General features: G+C 56.3%; 8 protein-coding genes across 8 annotated transcripts; 5 read left to right on the top strand and 3 right to left on the bottom strand.

The window, feature by feature from the left end:
- The first annotated feature begins 15 nt into the window (after positions 1-15).
- BDY17DRAFT_298525 (P-loop containing nucleoside triphosphate hydrolase protein) lies at positions 16-3,660 on the top strand. The gene is made up of 3 exons (XM_033733752.1): positions 16-384; positions 450-2,902; positions 2,968-3,660. The coding sequence occupies exons 2-3, from the start codon at positions 501-503 to the stop codon at positions 3,515-3,517; spliced, it is 2,952 nt and encodes a 983-aa protein (XP_033589003.1). The 5' UTR covers positions 16-384; positions 450-500; the 3' UTR covers positions 3,518-3,660.
- BDY17DRAFT_298528 (oxidoreductase-like protein) lies at positions 3,661-5,809 on the bottom strand. Its single transcript, XM_033733753.1, has one exon. It carries the CDS (start codon positions 5,579-5,581, stop codon positions 3,737-3,739), a length of 1,845 nt encoding a protein of 614 aa, XP_033589004.1. The 5' UTR covers positions 5,582-5,809; the 3' UTR covers positions 3,661-3,736.
- BDY17DRAFT_298529 (uncharacterized protein) lies at positions 5,810-6,761 on the bottom strand. Its single transcript, XM_033733754.1, has one exon. It carries the CDS (start codon positions 6,668-6,670, stop codon positions 6,095-6,097), a length of 576 nt encoding a protein of 191 aa, XP_033589005.1. The 5' UTR covers positions 6,671-6,761; the 3' UTR covers positions 5,810-6,094.
- A 65-nt stretch (positions 6,762-6,826) lies between these two features.
- On the bottom strand, positions 6,827-9,206 carry BDY17DRAFT_298530 (uncharacterized protein). Its single transcript, XM_033733755.1, has one exon. It carries the CDS (start codon positions 9,104-9,106, stop codon positions 6,998-7,000), a length of 2,109 nt encoding a protein of 702 aa, XP_033589006.1. The 5' UTR covers positions 9,107-9,206; the 3' UTR covers positions 6,827-6,997.
- A 250-nt stretch (positions 9,207-9,456) lies between these two features.
- BDY17DRAFT_251916 (Phosphotyrosyl phosphate activator protein-domain-containing protein) lies at positions 9,457-10,839 on the top strand (the record flags this gene model as incomplete). The annotated part of the gene is made up of 2 exons (XM_033731208.1): positions 9,457-10,019; positions 10,074-10,839. The coding sequence occupies 2 exons, from the start codon at positions 9,457-9,459 to the stop codon at positions 10,837-10,839; spliced, it is 1,329 nt and encodes a 442-aa protein (XP_033589007.1).
- A 418-nt stretch (positions 10,840-11,257) lies between these two features.
- On the top strand, positions 11,258-12,202 carry BDY17DRAFT_160100 (uncharacterized protein). Its single transcript, XM_033729703.1, has 2 exons — positions 11,258-11,463; positions 11,528-12,202. Exon 2 carries the CDS (start codon positions 11,539-11,541, stop codon positions 12,064-12,066), a length of 528 nt encoding a protein of 175 aa, XP_033589008.1. The 5' UTR covers positions 11,258-11,463; positions 11,528-11,538; the 3' UTR covers positions 12,067-12,202.
- A 590-nt stretch (positions 12,203-12,792) lies between these two features.
- BDY17DRAFT_298534 (uncharacterized protein) lies at positions 12,793-16,343 on the top strand. The gene has a single exon (XM_033733756.1). The coding sequence runs from the start codon at positions 12,886-12,888 to the stop codon at positions 16,126-16,128; it is 3,243 nt and encodes a 1,080-aa protein (XP_033589009.1). The 5' UTR covers positions 12,793-12,885; the 3' UTR covers positions 16,129-16,343.
- Positions 16,226-17,141, top strand: BDY17DRAFT_160146 (uncharacterized protein). Its single transcript, XM_033729704.1, has one exon. It carries the CDS (start codon positions 16,324-16,326, stop codon positions 16,861-16,863), a length of 540 nt encoding a protein of 179 aa, XP_033589010.1. The 5' UTR covers positions 16,226-16,323; the 3' UTR covers positions 16,864-17,141.
- Positions 17,142-17,334: the final 193 nt, after the last annotated feature.

Below are 17,334 nucleotides of genomic sequence, written 5' to 3' on the forward strand. Positions count from 1 at the left end.
TAACCGTTACTAGCCGCAAATCCGAGAACGCTTCTCTCCACCATCCAACGACACTTCACCTCATCACCGCAATTCCAAGGCGACTTCACTACGCTTTGCCTCTCTTTTCTGAAGCATGGTATCTCCAAAACTGACTGCAGATGCAGCTACAAGCCATCTCCAGCTATTCACGAGTTGTAGCCGACTTTCGAGTGTCCCTCGCGAGATCATTCATGGCGAGAACACCTGGAGCATTTGCCTTGACGAGAGCGGCCATGTTCAACTCTGTCCGCCCCGCGATCTTCGGATGTCGGCTGCACCTACGCGTCTTGATAATGTAGCACCGCAGACCGTCTCCTGTGACTGTGTCTCCTGACCAATCTCATTGGAAGAAGAAGCAAGACGGTACGTGCCAAAACTTCACCCTCAGGCGATTGTGCAGCTGGTGGTCACTCTGACTAGTCCGCAAGTGAGCGTGAACTGGTCGATGTCGAGCGCAAATCCCCGATGGCTGTGACAGAATGAAACGATATGTGCCTATAAAATGCCCAAGCCCATGCTCGTGGAGATGCCTTCCCGTCTGCAACACACTTGTCCTCCATGAGCACTCTCTTCCCCCTTGGCCACGACTCCCATTCTCTGGTGAAGGCATTTGTTCGGCAACTTCATCGGTGAGTCTCGCACCTTTAGACTTCACCCTCCCGTCTCTGTGGCGCAGAGTTCACCCGCCAACGTCACCACTCAGCGCCACGCCACAGCCTCGTTTCACAAACGTTAGAACGTCACAACGCCACTTCACAACCTCACTTCAAACGCCGCACTCACCGCACTCATTTCACACACTGCCAAGATTTCCACCTTCATTTAAGCTCTTCCTTTTCCTTCTTTCAACTTCTTCCCTTCCACAACCTCATCCAACTTTGCCTGGCCTTTGGCTGATCAGTATGGTCGGCACAAGGCGCTCTATCGTCAAGACTGAACAACTGGAGGACGAGTTCGAGCCTACTTCGCTCAGCTCTCACCGCGAAGCCGCTCCGCACGACACCTCTTTCGAACTTGCCGAACGCACAAGCACCGCCCCTTCTTCTCAAGTCACGCCTCCTGCAACGATGGGAGGACTGCCGCACGCCGAGGGCGACCACATGGAGATCGACCAGGGCACCACTCAACAAGCGATGGAGACCTTGAGCGCTGACAGCCACCACCTCATACAAGCCATGCAAAAGCTCGAAGCTCTGGGTATCGAGGACGTTCTGCCATCGCTGCCCAAGATCGTCGTAATTGGCGACCAGTCTCATGGCAAAAGCTCCATCATCGAGGCTGTGTGTGATATTGCCTTGCCACGAGCGGCCGGAACGTGCACAAGGTGCCCGTTCCAGATCACCACGACTGCAAGGTCCGGCGTCAGCGACTGGATTTGCAACATCTCCCTTCTCCTACGCTATCAGTACAACCCCAACATGACATCTGAATACGAGGGATGGGAGGATCTTGGCAGCCAGCAACGCATCGAGTTCCAAGAGGTGTATGACAAAGCGGACCTGGAGAGATGGCTACGCCTTGCTCAGATCGCCATCTGCCAACCCGAGCCGTCAGCAAAGGCTGCAGACATCGCAAAGATGAACGACCTCAACTATGGCTACGCCATCGAATTCTCCCCCAACATCATCAGCATCGAGATTTCTGCCCCTGGCCTCCCCGAGATGTCACTCACCGATTTGCCTGGAACCATCAATGTCCACCAGGATGCGTCCAAGCAGTATCTTGTCGACTTCATAGGTGCACTGGTCAAAACCTACCTTGAAGAAGAGCACGCTCACGTCCTCCTGGCTGCATCCGCTGATCAGAACCTGGAAAACTCCACTGCAATGAAATGCATCAACAATCACAACGCATCGGCCCGTTCGATGGGTGTCCTTACGAAGCCCGACCTCTCCACGTTCCGAGTGACTGATCTTCACAAGGTCCTCAGTGGCAAGACATTCAAACTCACTGGCGGCGGGTGGTACGTGACGAAGCTACTCTCGCAGGACGACGTCGATGGGGGCACGTCGCATGCACAAGCTAGAGAAGCCGAGCAGGCCTTCTTCGCCCAACATCCATGGAACTCCACGCTTTCCGCGTTCTCCGACCGCTTTGGCATTCCCAACCTCCAAAAAGAGCTCTCCCGCATACTCACTACCAAGATCAAGCGTCAACTTCCAGACCTCTTGGCCGAAGTCAAGCGTGCCTATCAGGAAGTGTCGGCTGAGCTGCTAGACTTTCCGGAACAAGACAAAGATGCGCAACGCACGGTCAGGAGCAAGATCAATCAAGTGACCCTTGCCATCACGAAGCAGTTGAATGGCGACTCTATCCAAGGAGGCTTCTATGCTGAGTACAAGGCAATTATCAAACACCTAGGACTGCAGTTCAGGAAAGCGAGACCCCAATTCGATTTCGCCACGCCTGGGGCCAAAAAGATCATCACCATCAACGACGACAGCGAAGATGATAGCGACACCGTCCAATCCAGTGCAGCCAAGCGCCGCAAAGGCAACGATAGCCGTGCTGTACCCACGCCGCAACGCCCTGCCGACAAGACCCCTCGCACTCCCCGTACGCCGATCAAGCAAGAGAAAGACACGCGTACACCGGCAACCCCAGCGATTGCGCCGGTCAAATTCACCCTGCTCCAGGTGCGCAAGGCCTACAGTCTTGGCGAAGCCTCAACCATCGATCCACACAACGGGAAAGTTACCGACAGCCTCATTAGGAGCACGATCCAGCGCTGGGATGATATCGTTGATGCCGCGCTTCAGTCGGTACACGCTGCTGTAGCATCGATGTTGAATAACGAGATTGAAGCAGCATTGTCAGGGTACCAAAAGAGCAAGCTTTTCGGCCAAACACAGTCGATCGTCCATGAGGTCTTCATGCAGCTGTAAGCCGAACACTTCGATAATCCTATCCGTGTGTGATTGAAGCTAATCAACGAGCCCGATACAGGAAGGAACAAAACAAGGATTCCGTTCTGAGACACATCAAGTGTGAAATGCACAAGCCAAACACGTTTCAAAAAGAACTCCTCGGAAATCAGACTGCCGCCAGGGACAAAGAGCTGCGGGCTGATCGTGAGGAATGTCGCGGCCGTGAGTACATCGACGCCGGCCACCTCGAGAAGAAGTTCAAGAACGTGGAGCAGGACAAGCAGGCACAGGAGAAGCAACTGGCCGAAGCCATCAAATGTCTCGGACCCGACAAGTATACCAAAGAGATCGCAGCCATCGCTAGGATCCTCGCATACTACGACATCGCCTCCGCACCCTTGCCAGACTTCGTGGCCAAGAAGCTCGAGCTCGACTTGTTCTCTGCAATGGAGGAGCAATTGCAAGGCGCGCTGATCGAGAAGCTGAACACCGCTGACCGGGAGTACTGCGCCGAGCTGGTCGCCGAGGATCCCGAGCGTGAGCGGACGCGTCGCAAGCTAACGGAGAAGCAGCACAAGCTGAAGGCTGCGATGGATGAGCTCAAAAGCCTGTACTCGCGCGAAGAGTAGGCCGACGAATGACAGCAGAACGTTGACGCGGGTTGCGAGCAGCTTGGCAGACTTGCTTGTCTTTCTACTGCACTTCCCCCAGTGAGCATATTTGATCAATGAGAGATTGAGAAGAGATTGCGTGAGCAGAGGGAATGGGAGAATGCTCTTTCTTTGACAATGATCCTGGGCAGGGTTCTCTTTACAGACTTGTACCGATCATAGCACAAAGCAGTTAGTTCAGAAATTGAAGTCCTCGAAAATCAGATCCTTCTCTGGCAGCCATTCCATCAATTGCTTCCTCATCGGCACGGGAGTGCAAAGGTAGTACTTCTGCACCTCCCGGTCGAATGCAAGGTCAGATTGTTGAATCCGTCGGCTGTGCTGCACCACGCCGGTTCCTTTCAGCTTGCCAACCGCCTCACTGCCCTCTTTCGCATTCGTGACAAACACAGACAGGCTCTCTGCAAGCCGCGGATGCTGCTTCAAGACGTCCAGCACCAACTCGACGTCGTCCTCCCGCACCGACCATAGCAACTTCAGCCGGGAGTAATCCAGTCGCCCCAGAGATGGCAGAATAGGCGTGATACCGACCCCAGCCGTTACAAAAGCGATCGTCTCGCCAGCATCTTGTTGAACTTCAAACTCACCCCCGAATCCTAGCACCGGGACCTCAAGCTCATGCATCCCGCGTGCAGAACTCCCTTTGCCCATATGCCGGAAGAGAAAGTCTGTAGCGGTCCCCACCTTCCGAATCGTAATCTCAAACTCGTCGTCTGCGAGGTTGCGCACGGGATTCGGGGGATCGCCCGGCGTGCTGGAAACGGTGAAGGTGCGGACAAAGTCGTCGTTGATGCTGCGCGGATCGTCGTCGGCCATATGACTATACCCCATGTCGAGGTGGCTCGAGAAGTCAAACGTGACGTATTGCCCAGGTTTGTAGGTTGCGGCGTTTTGGAGGGAGAAGCGGAAGCGCGAGACGTTGGGGGTCAATTTGACTTGGTGGAGGAGGGTGGCTTGTTGTGTTGTTCGTGCGACTTGAGCGGGTGCTTTTTCGGACGCGAGGTAGCGGACGTTGGGGTTGTAGGGGGATCTGTCGCCTTGGATGCCGCGGAAGGGTAGGGCGCGGGCGACGTAGCGGGCGCCTGTGGTGGTGATGCGCACGGCGAGGTTGGAGCGCGGGATCACGGCGGCGGCGTCGGGGCCTACCAGGATTTCTGTTTTGCCGGTCAGGTATAGCATGTCTCCTGTTTCAAAGTCTGGGATGCACAGGCCGGCAAGAGGGTTGACTCTGAGGTTTCCGAGTGTCTGGTAGAGGCGGTTGCCGGAGTATTCAGGATAGCAGAGGACGGCGCCTGATTCGTTGTTTGACTCAACTCGTAAAAAGCCAGCTGGACCGCCGCGGTGGTTGGTGTCCATGTCCTCCTCACCGTGCCTGCTCGACACGAAAAAGAGGTCGGCTTTCTCGATCAGATCGATGGCCTGCTGCGGGAGGTGCGGCGAGTCCGACACCAACTCGGGCTTCGCGAGCGCCGACACAATGTGCTTCTTGTTGAGATACTTCGGGCAGTTGCCCAAGCTCTGCTCAATTTTGAGCACCATCTGCACTTCCGCGACGTGCTCTTCGTGCTCGGCGACTTCGTCCTCGTTCATAGTCAGCGCCCCGCCCAACATCCGGCCATACATTTTGACGCGCTTCCGCGTCTCCAGATCGATCGTCAGTCCAGACACCATTCTGCCCTTCCCATCCTCTGCCCTCGTAATCTTCTGCCCCACGACATCCTTGCCGAATATTTCCTCAATCACGGGATCATGGTGCCCAGTAACTGGCGTCTTAATCCCAATGACGCCCTCTCCAATCGGTTGCGCGAATCCCTTCTCCCCATTGCCCCACAGCGTTGTCCATGGCCGGCCATCAGCATCAAGAGCTCCAATCGAGATCAGCGGCGCAACGCGCAGATGATGCGCCAGCTGCGGCGAAAGAGCGGGAACAGTCGGGTTATCGATTTCGGGGGCACGCATCGCTTTCCGCATGCCGATTTCGCCTTCGTGCCAGGAAAGCGTTTGCATCTGGATGTATGCCATGCTGGCGGGATTGGATCCGGGGTCTCCGGCTTAGACAGGTAAGCTGGACACAGACAAGTCGTAGAGTGGCCTTTTCGAGAGCTCGTGCTCTCCCGGCTGCAGCCGTCCTGGGGGAATGCCGCACTTATATACCTCTGACTGCCAGAGCTGACATTGAAGGCGAGCGGAGGAGGTGGAGTGATTAATAACCGGCACCAAGTTAGGCTATAACCACTTACTTGAAGCAGCCAGAAGAGGCGCTCGCCCAGCGACGCCGCGACTCGATTGGAATCTCGAGCCCCGCGCATTACTAATTCAGCTACTCATCATTGCACTGATGTTCTCAAGCTATGTGTCTTGAAGAAACAGATGAAGCACACGTCACAGCTCGTCGTAAATATCCTTCATTCAGACAAATCGACTATCAGCAAGCGATCAAATCAAAAGACCGTCGAAATCGCCCATTCCACGCCGTATAGTCATTCTCGCGCAACACACCCCTCACTTTCCCGTCCACTGCCAACCCCTCACCCATCACGAGCGACCAAAACGGCGCTGGAACTTCTGGTTAATCTTGCGATGGATCTTATTGCGCAGAGAGTGGAGTGACATGCTGCTACCTGAGCTCGACGAACCGGAACTCGAGCCGCTCAAGGACGAGCGGCGGCGCTGGTGTAGTTTGCCTTTCCAGTGCTTTCTGCCTCGGGCATCCTGATTGGAAGCGGTGGCAAGCGCTGAATCGCTGCGCTCAACGGCCTTTTCATTGTTTGGTTGTGTAGCGTTGTCGGGGAAAGTCGCTTCGTTGTCGGAGGGGGCGTGTTGAGCCTTCTCCGATCGACGACAGTCATTGGCGCCTTCGACGTATGGAGGTGGTCCGTTGACGTGACACGAATCGCTCTTCGAACCATCTGAGCTGCTGGAAGGTGTCCTAGCAGCATCACCCATCTTATCCGAGCCGTAGGCCGCCCTGTGCGAGGCTCGCATATCAGACCGGCTGCCACGCTCGGGTCTATTGCTGCCCAAGGGGGCACGAGATCTGGAAATGAGGCCCATGTCGTCGTTGTCGTCGAAATCAAGAATGTTATCGTGAAGAAGCGGAGAAACGAACATCAACCACTTGAAGGTGCGTATCGGATGTCGCAGCCTTATGAATGCAGCTTAAAGCCGACCGTTTCGGATTTCCGACTGCATCGGCCGAGGGTACTCGGAGCTCGTGCTCTCTCGGACGAGGCATCGATTGGTGCAGCCGCCTAGTGAACAGAAAGGAAGAGAGTCAAGAGGACACATTGATGACACTAAGCCCTCAAGAACGGTCTGGAGAAAGCATAGAGACAGTTCACTCGCGGGACGAGGAGTACACAGCACCCGGGCTGTGAATTAGTTAATGTCGTATAGCAAGTGCCAATGGGTATCATATTAAAACCTGCGCCGCCCTGATCACAACCGATCACCATCCTCATTCTCCTTTCCAAGCGCCGCCGGCCCTTTAGTCCAAACCGGGATGTCCAACACCCACTTCTCCACCTCTTCGCCCTCTGCCTGTTGTGCAGCAATCAGACTCTCCCTCATCGCAGCTGCGGTGGTGACAAGCTCCGTAACACTAAAGCGATTCAGAGCTTTCCCCCTCCCGCAATACCTTCGAATCGTCCTCTCCAATACCCGCTCGCCGGCATACTCCTGCAGCCCATCGCACAGCGCGAGCAGCTCCGTCTGCGTCCACTCGACTTCCGCCGCGGCATCGATGAAGCCCGGAGGCGGCCCGACGCGGGGCACAAAGACCTGCTGTCGGGAGAAGACCTCGCCATTATGATCGTACTCACGATGCAAGTTGGAAGGGATCTCCAAGTGGTTCATCTTCTGCACGCTCTTGAAATCCGGCTCGGCGGCCCAGCGTTCGTTATGCAAGCGCACCCATTTGTCCTGCAGCTGTCGGATGCGCGTTCGCTGGCTGTCCTGACGTTCTTTCTGCTCTAATTGTAAGGCGCGCTGGCGGGCTTCTTCTTCGCTTCGCTTTTGACGTCGTACTGCCAGGCCGTGGCGTTCGATATCCCGTTTGAAGGCTTCGAGGACGTTTCGCAGGGGGACCGCGAGGCCGTTGTGTACTGGGTCGACCACGCAGTACACCGGCAAAGGCCGGATGTATTTTCTCTTCGCTGCGGCTGCCAGTTCAAGGATCATCTCAATCATGTTCATCACGATGCGCAGTCGGCCAATGGTGATCTGACCGGGCGCCATGTTGTCGTTGTCCATGGCGAGATAACAGTCTATGGCGTGTTGAAGAAGCTTGACGAGCGTAGGAATGAGGTGGAAGTAAATCTCAGTGGCCTGTTTCCGATTTGTGAAATCCGGCAGATGCTCCCTGTTGGCTCCGCGCAAGTCGTCGACTTTTTCGGAAATGTCTCTGAGCACTGGGGCTGGGTCTTCCCCGTTCTCGAGAGTGCCGGAGTGATCTCTGAGGTGGGTGTAGCGCTGCATCGCATCGTTGCACAGTCCCAGTACGATCTTGACCTGTCGATCCTTCTGCTTCAGTCTATGCTGTGGTTGTCGTTCGCCGTCCTTGGTGTTGCATCCAACCCACTTCACGTTCTCGAAAATCCGTTGCAGAGGCAGCCATTGCCAATAAAGTCTTTCGCGATCTGCCTCAGTCACCTCCGCTGGGACTTCTTCTGCTTCTTCGTCTTGTTCTTCCTCGTGAAATGCACGTTTTCGCTTCGTTCCTCGCGGCGGAGAGTCGTCCGATTCCTCTGCAGAAGAAGAGTCCGCGTCCTTCTCATCGCTCGAAGGTTCTGAACCGACAAACAACTCGTTGTAATGGACTTTGTCCGGAACTATCGGCTCAACTTCGCTGCTGGCCGACCCTTGTGCAGGGCCAGCCTTTTCTGTAGCGCTGGGCTCATTGGCGGGGACCGTCTTTGCCTGCTTCCTTGGTCTGCCCCTCCCTCTTTTGGGCGGCCCCTCCGTAGGCTTCGTCGCGGGTTGTGTGACGGCATGCGCATCGTCTTGAGCAGCAACAACAGTAGCGGCCTGCTTCTCCTCCTGGACCCTCTGACTGCGTCGTGATCTCGCGTTGCCCTGCTCTACATCGTCCCCTGCCTCCGCCGCCTCTTGCGCGTCTGCGACCGCCGCCTTCTTCTGCCTGGGCTTCCTTGGAGATATCGCGTTCTTTGGTAAGTTCTGTTTCTGGATAGTCGCCGCCAACTTCCTCTGCGAAGCGTTGGGTTTCGCGCGCGATACAGCCTTCAACTTCCCTGTCGTGGGCTTGATCGGCTCTCCAGTGCGCGCTTGCAGCCTGGTCGAAGTGGCGCGAATGCCGTCGTTGATCGCCTCGTGGGATTGCTCGGCGCCCATGTTGTGGTCGTTGTCTTTCGACCATTCGACAAGGTCACTAATCAGATGCGGTATTGGAGCATCTACCGCGTCTTCGTACACGGATCCCGAATCCGACGCATCCCCATTCACGGCATCTTCCTCCTCTTGTTCGAATGCGATTGTCGGCGAGGATGTCACAGGCTGCAGCTGCGCGTGCTTTCTTCTTGGGGGTGTCATTTTTATCAGTAGCGGCCCGTCGGCCCTTCCTGCATGCAAGCGGCCCCGCTTGCTGAGGTGCGCGCGTGTGAAGGACGGCAGTCACATCTGAACGTTGACGTCGCACGTCGGTGTTGTCGCGACGACGAATTAGAGTTCGGCGCTACAGACGCCAAACTGCCACGATCACGTGCGTTGGAACTTCCTTTCTTGCCAAATGAGACTAACCGCCTTGCTTCTTACATAGAGTTGCGAAATTATCATGGCTGATCATCGCATATCAACAACGGCGTAGTGCTGACCATCGGACGATGGCATCAATCTATCCTAATGGCGGAAGCCCAACGTTGGAGCGTTTCCCCAGAGGAGCCATGACGCAGGGCATCAAAACGCCAACCAAGGAGATCAACGGCGGCGACGATCTCACCTTCTTCCAATCTTCCAAGGCCTACAGAGATCTGATAACCTGGCTGCTCCAACTGAATCGATCCATGTTTCCCGCCAAAGACGAGAATGGCACAATTCATGAAGCGAAACTTGATTCCCCTCCAGCATACAGCCATCCCGTACAGAGTCTCCGGAGTCTGATATCAACACTATCGGCGCTCATTGATCAGGCACCTCCAGATCAAGGACCAAGGCGGTTCGGAAATGTGGCTTTCCGGACGTGGTTCAAGTTGGTGGAGGATGCTGCTGCGGACGGACTATTGGAGTCGCATTTGAAGGAGGCTGTCATTGAACTTGGCCCCGAGGCGTGGACGCAGCTGGTCAAGGAGTTCAAGTATTACTTATTGGGCAGCTTTGGAAGTGCGCAAAGACTGGACTATGGCACTGGGCATGAGTTGAGCTTCCTGGCATTCCTCGGCTGTCTGTGGAAGGTTGGCGTGTTCGAAGCTGGTGATGAGAGGTCTATCGTGATTGGTGTCGTCCAACCGTCAGTCCATGGGCTCTCCTTCTGCATACTGTTCCCTGCTAATATAGCGAACAGCTACCTTGAGCTCATCCGACGACTAGTCTTAACCTATACCCTTGAACCTGCAGGCTCGCACGGCGTCTGGGGTCTCGACGATCACAGTTTCCTCCCTTACATCTTCGGCGCAGCACAGTACGGGCCGGCCATTGACCCAACGAAAGCTAGTTCGCCAGTACCAACCGAAGGCTCCCTTCCATCCGCACCGCGTCCCACAGCAGTAACAGACAAAACCCTCGTCTCCGACTACCAGCACGCAAACATGTACTTTTCCGCCATCCAATTCATCTACGACGTCAAGCGCGGGCCGTTCTGGGAGCACTCGCCCGTTCTGTACGACATCTCCGGCATCAAAGATGGCTGGGCGAAGATCAACAAGGGCATGCTGAAAATGTACGCCGCGGAGGTCCTGGGGAAGTTCCCGGTGGTGCAGCATTTCGGTTTCGGCGGATTGTTTCGATGGGAATTGGATCCAGATGCTGCGAAAGCACAAGGCGGTGTTCATTCGGCGCAGCAACCTCAGGTGCAAAAGGGACGAAAAGCGGATGGACCAGCTGCCGCTTCTGGTGGAGAGGGGACGAAAGCGCCTCGGGCAAATGCCGGCAATGCTGCGACCGGGACAGCTATGCCCTCGACGCGAGCGCCATGGGCTTCATCGGGCGGTGGTCAGTCCACGGCTCCGCGCACGGCGGCGCCTTGGGCGGCGAGTCAAAGGATGGCTTCCAACCCCTCTCGCCTACCGCCGCCTACAAAAGCTCCATGGGCCGGTAAGGACACTGGATGACGAACTCCGGTCAATGACATTTACCATGACTTCAGCACGACACACCGGCTGCAGTGACAGCGGCTCAGAAGGAATGCACGCGCATGCGCTCCGCCACGCACATCGTAGCACGAAAGAGGGTTGGAATTAGATGCGTCTGAAGACAATGAGAAATGATGAAACGACATCGCCCATAAATAGATCTGGCGGCGTGTAACCATCCACGTAGCTGCTAGAATGTGGGGGTTGGATGCATTCACGTGCAACCTCCGACAGCGTCAATGGTCCGTATAGTTGTTCTCTCATACCGAATTTTTCACAGGGGGATCCCGCACGATCGACGTTGTTAAAGAGGTACGTCGCATTTTAATGGACATGGCGTACGCCACCCGTGCTTGCGTGTGAATTGCGCCTCTGTCTCCTTCTGGCTTCCTTCCTTATTACGTGTAGTGTGATCGACACTGGTCTTTTTAGTAAGATGCCTGCTCGCGTGGAAAGCGCCATTGCCCCGTCGTCCGTGCTGCAAATGAGCTTGCTGTTTCATCTGTATTGTGGAATGCAACGCCCGCCCTCCGACCTCTCCCCCGGTAATCTCGTCCGCATCGTAGGCGTATTCACTGGGGCGTCGACGTCTGGCTGGTGTTCGTGAGTTCGCCATTCGCACAAGGCTCTTAGACATGTTGACCACGAGATCTGATGTGTGAAAAAGCACCGAACGCCATGGACTCCCTCAAGCGAGCGCTGAACCGGATCTTCAAGCGCGGCAAGAAGAATAAGCAAGATCAGGACAAAGAACGACAAGATCGCGCCGCAGGGACATCGAGTACGAGCAAAGCACCGCAGCTTCCGCCCATCACCAATGCCTCGCTTCTACAGGGCTCGGGCGATGAGCGCGACAAACCTCTTCCGTCTCCGCGTCCGTTGTCAATGGGAAAGCAGTCCACACCGCAAAAAAGTGTGCCAGAGAGCGACGGATCTCGGTCTGCTCTTCCCGTAGCGACAGCTGTTGCAGAAGACACGTCTGCAAAGCCCTCGGAATCGAAAGCGCCAGACCTGGCAGCGGAGAAGAGGAGTTCGAAGGACGATGCGCCCGTGACGCTTCAAACCCACGATTCGCTCGCCTCGGCGACGACGAAAGAAGAAGCTGCAGCGGAAGACGATACTGCTGCCCTCACAGATCTGGACGAGCCGCCTGGGCCCCCGGCAAAGAGTGATAGTGGGTTGAGCGGAGAGCAGACAGGTCAGTAAATCCTGGCAGTAGACCTTCCGTCCAAACCACTCATCAGCGCAAGCAGCATCGGAACTACGCAAAGAGAACCACGCGCCGGCCGTCAAGACGGCGGAGGAGAAAGTGGCGGTAGCCAGCGAGGAGCCGCCGACGATCAAATCCGCGCGAGCAGCACCGGGCATGAGCGCCACCTCCGGACCGCTCGAGGACTTTCCAGAAGGTGAGTAAGGATGAGCGGACGAACCTTTTCATCCTCGTTGTGACGCTTTGCGCTAAATCGTCTCGACCAGTCTATCGAAGATCGGAATCCATTCGGTCGGCGTCGAGCTCGGTGAAGGTCTTGCGTGGCATCTTGCTCGCGACGCCTTCGGAGCGTCGTGGGAAAGTGGTTGTTGCTTCTGGATGAGTGGTTGGAATGGTGTTGTGTTGTATTAGCCTACGCTGCATTACCTTGGCCTTTTGACGGAGGGGAAGCATTGGAAAGAAGATGGCCTTCGGGCGACGGAATGGTTTCAAGCGTCGAAGCGTTTTGCGGCATATTTATGATACCCAAAGTAGCCTGCGCTGGTTTCGCAACGCAATAGGAGCAGTGTCTGAGAGTCCAAGAGTTCCAAGAGTCCAGACTGACGAAGTATTTGAGTTGAGCCGGATGGGGAAGGTTCGCCGCACTCTGACGCGAGAAGTGCAGAACAAATTTGTTCGGCCGGGGTCGGAGGGGCGTGGCGGCTTTCTAATCGCCAACCACAATTGTTTCTTCCCTCCCTACAATCACCGTGGTTGGTTTCCTTTGACAACCACTACATCTCCCTATCCTATCATTCCGGTGACAGGACTGCACAATGCGGCTCCAAACCACCGAAGGCACCGGGCCCGCCATTCCCGGCTCCGACAAGAGAGAGTACATCTCGAAATCCACCGCCCTCCCATTCGGTCAAGACGTCGCCTTGCCCTCCCTCTCTGGGCCCAAGTACGTGACGGCGCAGACGCTCGTCCAACAAGTCACCTACGCCCTCTCCGATAAACTCTTCACCTACTCCCCCGAGTCCTTCGATCTCGACCTCGCCGCCAAGTCCTGGACCGCGGAAAATGCCAAGAATGCCCATGGAGATGTCACGGGCGTGCAGGCGCTCGAGACGAGGACGGGAGCGGGCGCAATGGCTTTGGGATACATGTTCAGCCCGGACTTTGATCTCGAGAAGCGCCATGTGCCGCAGTCCGTTGTGGCTAGCGCGGCGAGTCTGGAGTACTTGAGGCCGTGTCTGGATCAATTGGCGCTGCTGTACGACGTTGCGAACCCTACGAATTTGCAGGTCGCTGCGTTGGACTATGCGGCGGAGACGAAGGCCGGCCTCGTGACGGACTATTGCTCGGCTTTGACTTTGGCGGAAGAGCTTGGGATGGGTCTTGTCGCTAGCAAGAATGCGTATGAGACGCAGCACATGGCTTTGCTGTCCATCATCCTGTCGTCCTTGCTGCCTTCGATTCATACCTACGATGGAATTACGGTCGGCCGTGAGACTACCCGTGTGGTTGACGTGCTGAGCATCTCCGGCTTGAAGCGAGTCTACGACGCCGTTTTGGAGAATGTGAAAGACGACTTGTCTTCCAAGCGCCTGACGGACGAGGGAAAGCTTTTGAACGTCCTCCAGGCATTCAACGTGGAGCTCGGAACGGAGTACAAGTGCTTCGAGTACCACGGCCACGCTTCCCCAACCAGTGTCATGGTTGTCTTCGGAACCGTTGAGGCAAGCCTCTCCGCCCAAATCGCCGATGCCCTGGCTGCCCAGGGCGTCAAGATCGGTGTGATCAACGTTCGCGTCTACCGCCCATTCGTCGAAGAAGAGTTCCTGTCCGCGTTACCTCCAACTGTGCAGCGCATTACTGTCCTCGGCCAGGTCAAGACCCAGGTGAATGTGACCGATGCAAGCATCAACAGCAGCATCTACGCTGACGTGTTGGCCGCCGTCAATTTCCAGAGCATGTCTTCCGGCAAGGAGCCAAATGTCTACGACGTCAAGTATGCCCGTGAGACCGTCTGGACGGTTGCGAAGATGGAGGCGCTTCTTCGCAAACTCGGGGAAGCCGAAGCCGCGACAGCAGAGGCATCGCCTCTTCAGCTCATCAGCGCCGATACCAAACAGTACACCTTCTGGGACCTGGCTGGTAACAGCACTGCCGATGCAGCCCCGATGGTCGGGCAGTTGCTTGCCGATGACGGAGCGCTGAACGTCGCGGTCCGTAATGGACACGACAATCTCGCGCAAGGCGGCGTCGTGCGAACCGACGTCAGGTGCTCTTCAAAGAGCATCGAAGCTGCGTATGGGATCAGGGAGGCTGATGTTGTCGTGGTGGCTGACGAGAAGTTGCTGCAAAGCTTCAATGTTCTCGCCAGCCTGAAACCGGAGGGCGCCATCATCCTCAAGTCTGAGCAATGGAAGGACGAGGATGTGGAGAAGAAGCTCACCGCTGTCGTGCGCAAGGCGCTGGCCGCGAAGAAGGTCGACTTGTACATCTTGGATCCTAAAGCGAGCACCAAAGTTGAGGAGGACCCATCATTGGAGACGTACCTCATCCAGCTCGCCTTCTTGAAGGTCGCCCGTCCGGAGATCTACGAGAGCGGCTTGAAGAAAGTGAGTGCGTCTGATGACTCGCTCGAAGCTCTTGCAAAGGACCTCGATGCCGCGTTCAAGAAGATCGACATTCCGGAGGACTGGCTTTCGGTGGAAGTGGAGGAGAATGTGTCTCTTCCTTCTGCAGAGGATCTCAACATCAACAGTTTCGTCTCGTTCGAGAACCTCGAGGAAGCCCCACCTTCGTATTTGCGCACTTGGACCACGGCTGCGAAGGGACTGGCGTTCAAGGAAGCGTACGGAACGTCTACCGCTTTGCGCCCGGATCTGGGCGTCAAGACTGCCATTGTGCATGTCAAGGAGCATCGCCGACTGACTCCTCTCACCTACGATCGTAACATTTTCCACATCGAATTCGATCTTGGGGACAGCGGGTTGAAGTATGAAATCGGCGAGGCGCTTGGTATTCATGCCGAGAATGATAAAGCTGAGGTCGAGGAGTTCATTAAATGGTACGGCTTGAATGCGGACGAGATCGTCGAGGTGCAGAACCGCGATGATCCGAGCATTCTGGAGAACCGCACGGTCTACCAATCACTTATGCAGAATGTCGACATCTTCGGTCGCCCGCCCAAGCGCTTTTACGAGGCGCTCAGCGAATTCGCGTCGGACGAGCATGAAAAGACGGAGCTGCTTGCTCTGGGCACCGGTGGCAATCAAGAAGCAGTGCAAGAGCTGAAGCGTCGCGCCGAGGTCGACACCGTCACCTACGCCGACATTCTGCTCGAGTTCCCCTCCGCGCACCCCAGCTTCCACGACATTGTGCGCATCGTGAACCCGATGAAACGCCGCGAGTACTCCGTCGCGTCGTCGCAAAAGGTCACGCCAAATAGCATCAGCCTGCTCATCGTCACCGTCAACTGGGCAGACCCCAAAGGCCGCGACCGCTTCGGCCAAGCCACGCGCTACCTCAACGCCCTCCCCGTCGGCGCCCCCGTCACCGTCTCCGTCAAGCCATCGGTAATGAAGTTGCCCCCCAAAACGACCGCACCCATCATCATGGCCGGCCTGGGAACCGGCCTCGCGCCCTTCCGCGCCTTCGTGCAAGAGCGCGCGTGGCAGCGCGAGCAAGGCCTGCCCATCGGCGACGTCTTCCTCTACATGGGCTCGCGCCACCAGCGCGAAGAGTACCTGTACGGCGAAGAGTGGGAGGCCTACCAAGATGCGGGCATCATCACCCTCCTCGGGCGCGCCTTCTCGCGCGACCAGCCGCAGAAGATCTACATCCAGGACCGCATGCGCCAGACGCTGTCGGATATCCGCAAGGCGTACTTGCGCAACGAGGGCGCTTTTTACTTGTGTGGACCTACGTGGCCTGTGCCGGATGTTACTGCTGTGCTGGAGGAGGCGGTTGAGGTGGAGGGGAAGACGAATGGGGGCAAGAAGGTTAGTGGGCAGAAGGAGATTGAGAGGTTTAAGGAGGAGGGGAGGTATGTGCTTGAAGTGTATTAGTTGGGGACGCGTGGTGATGGGGATGTGTTTGTGGATGCTGAGAACTCCAACTACCTACGCTCCTTACCTGACACTAAAAACTTTTCGATTTGAATGATGGACTTAAGGGTTGTTTGCGGTATTGTGAGAAGATGTGCCTGACGATCGTCTCCGCTCCCCCAGACTTTCGCGGCTGCTCGCTTCAGCCCGACGTCAATGAAACGTCATTTCGCCCGTCCGGAGCTCGGGTCAGGTGCTTTCAGTGAAACTATTCCTTACCAACTCTCCCAGTCCCAAGTCCTACCATACACCTTCACTCCTTCTCCAAACAACAGCAAAGCTACAAACCTCACTCGCGACTCTACCCACCACTCTCAAACCCCACCCCACCCAGCGCCAAAAACCATGCTCCCCCGCCGCCTCCAACCCCTCACCCTCACCCTCAGCGCCCGCCTCCGCACACCCCATCACCCCTCCGCCCGACAATTCACGCACTCCGCCCGCCTAACCGCAGGCGGCTCCTCCGAGGCCTTCAACCCCAAAACCACGCGGCCGGAAGAGCAGAAAGAGTCAGCGGGCAAGGAGGCCAAGGAGGGCGAGGTGGCGGACACGAGCCCCGTTTCCAAGACGGCGAATACGACGAATGATCCGCAGACGGGCGGGGCGCAGGGGTCGAAGAGTGAGGATGGAGCTGGCAAAGGGGAACGGCAGGGGGGGAGTGGGCATGGGAGTGCGCCTAAGGCGGGGAAGACGTGAGGGCTTGGGTTTGTTTGGTAGGAGAGGGGAGGGTGTAGTTCTGTTGCGTTTCACGGATGAGTTGAGGAGGAGAATACTAGGAGTGTCTAGACGTGCTACAACTTCACGCAAGGACGGGAGGTCTTGCTGAATGAGATGGGCCGAGCTGTGGTTTCACCTACTCGCAGCACACCTTCCGCACTCAACGAGGCGCAATACCTCGCGAAGATAAAAGAATCAGCCATAGATGCATGGGAACGAGTCAGAAAACGCAATACACCGTCTCATTTCAGTTCGATAATGCTTGTCTGCATGTACCGGCGCGGAGCAGGCATTTCGCATTCCAATGCCCCGCCAAGACCCGCCGTCCGCTTGCTGATGTCACCTCTCCATCTCTCGCAATTGGCAAAAAGTCATGATGCACACACCACACCCAAACAACCATCCTAATCAAATTCAGAGTCATCTCATTCTCCTGCAATCACCCGAGGA

This window comes from Neohortaea acidophila, assembly GCF_010093505.1.
Source record: "Neohortaea acidophila strain CBS 113389 unplaced genomic scaffold BDY17scaffold_6, whole genome shotgun sequence".
NCBI classification, from domain to species: Eukaryota; Fungi; Ascomycota; class Dothideomycetes; order Mycosphaerellales; family Teratosphaeriaceae; genus Neohortaea; species Neohortaea acidophila.

What these genes read in the sequence shown, in the direction of transcription:
- BDY17DRAFT_298525 (XM_033733752.1), top strand. Translation starts at nt 501, where the DNA reads ATGAAACGATATGTGCCTATAAAATGCCCAAGCCCATGCTCGTGGAGA. An exon ending in CATGAGGTCTTCATGCAGCT is followed by an intron (nt 2,903 to 2,967) that starts GTAAGCCGAACA and finishes AGCCCGATACAG; the next exon opens with GAAGGAACAAAACAAGGATT.
- BDY17DRAFT_298528 (XM_033733753.1), bottom strand. Translation starts at nt 5,581, where the DNA reads ATGGCATACATCCAGATGCAAACGCTTTCCTGGCACGAAGGCGAAATC.
- BDY17DRAFT_298529 (XM_033733754.1), bottom strand. Translation starts at nt 6,670, where the DNA reads ATGTTCGTTTCTCCGCTTCTTCACGATAACATTCTTGATTTCGACGAC.
- BDY17DRAFT_298530 (XM_033733755.1), bottom strand. Translation starts at nt 9,106, where the DNA reads ATGACACCCCCAAGAAGAAAGCACGCGCAGCTGCAGCCTGTGACATCC.
- BDY17DRAFT_160100 (XM_033729703.1), top strand. Translation starts at nt 11,539, where the DNA reads ATGGACTCCCTCAAGCGAGCGCTGAACCGGATCTTCAAGCGCGGCAAG.
- BDY17DRAFT_298534 (XM_033733756.1), top strand. Translation starts at nt 12,886, where the DNA reads ATGCGGCTCCAAACCACCGAAGGCACCGGGCCCGCCATTCCCGGCTCC.
- BDY17DRAFT_160146 (XM_033729704.1), top strand. Translation starts at nt 16,324, where the DNA reads ATGAAACGTCATTTCGCCCGTCCGGAGCTCGGGTCAGGTGCTTTCAGT.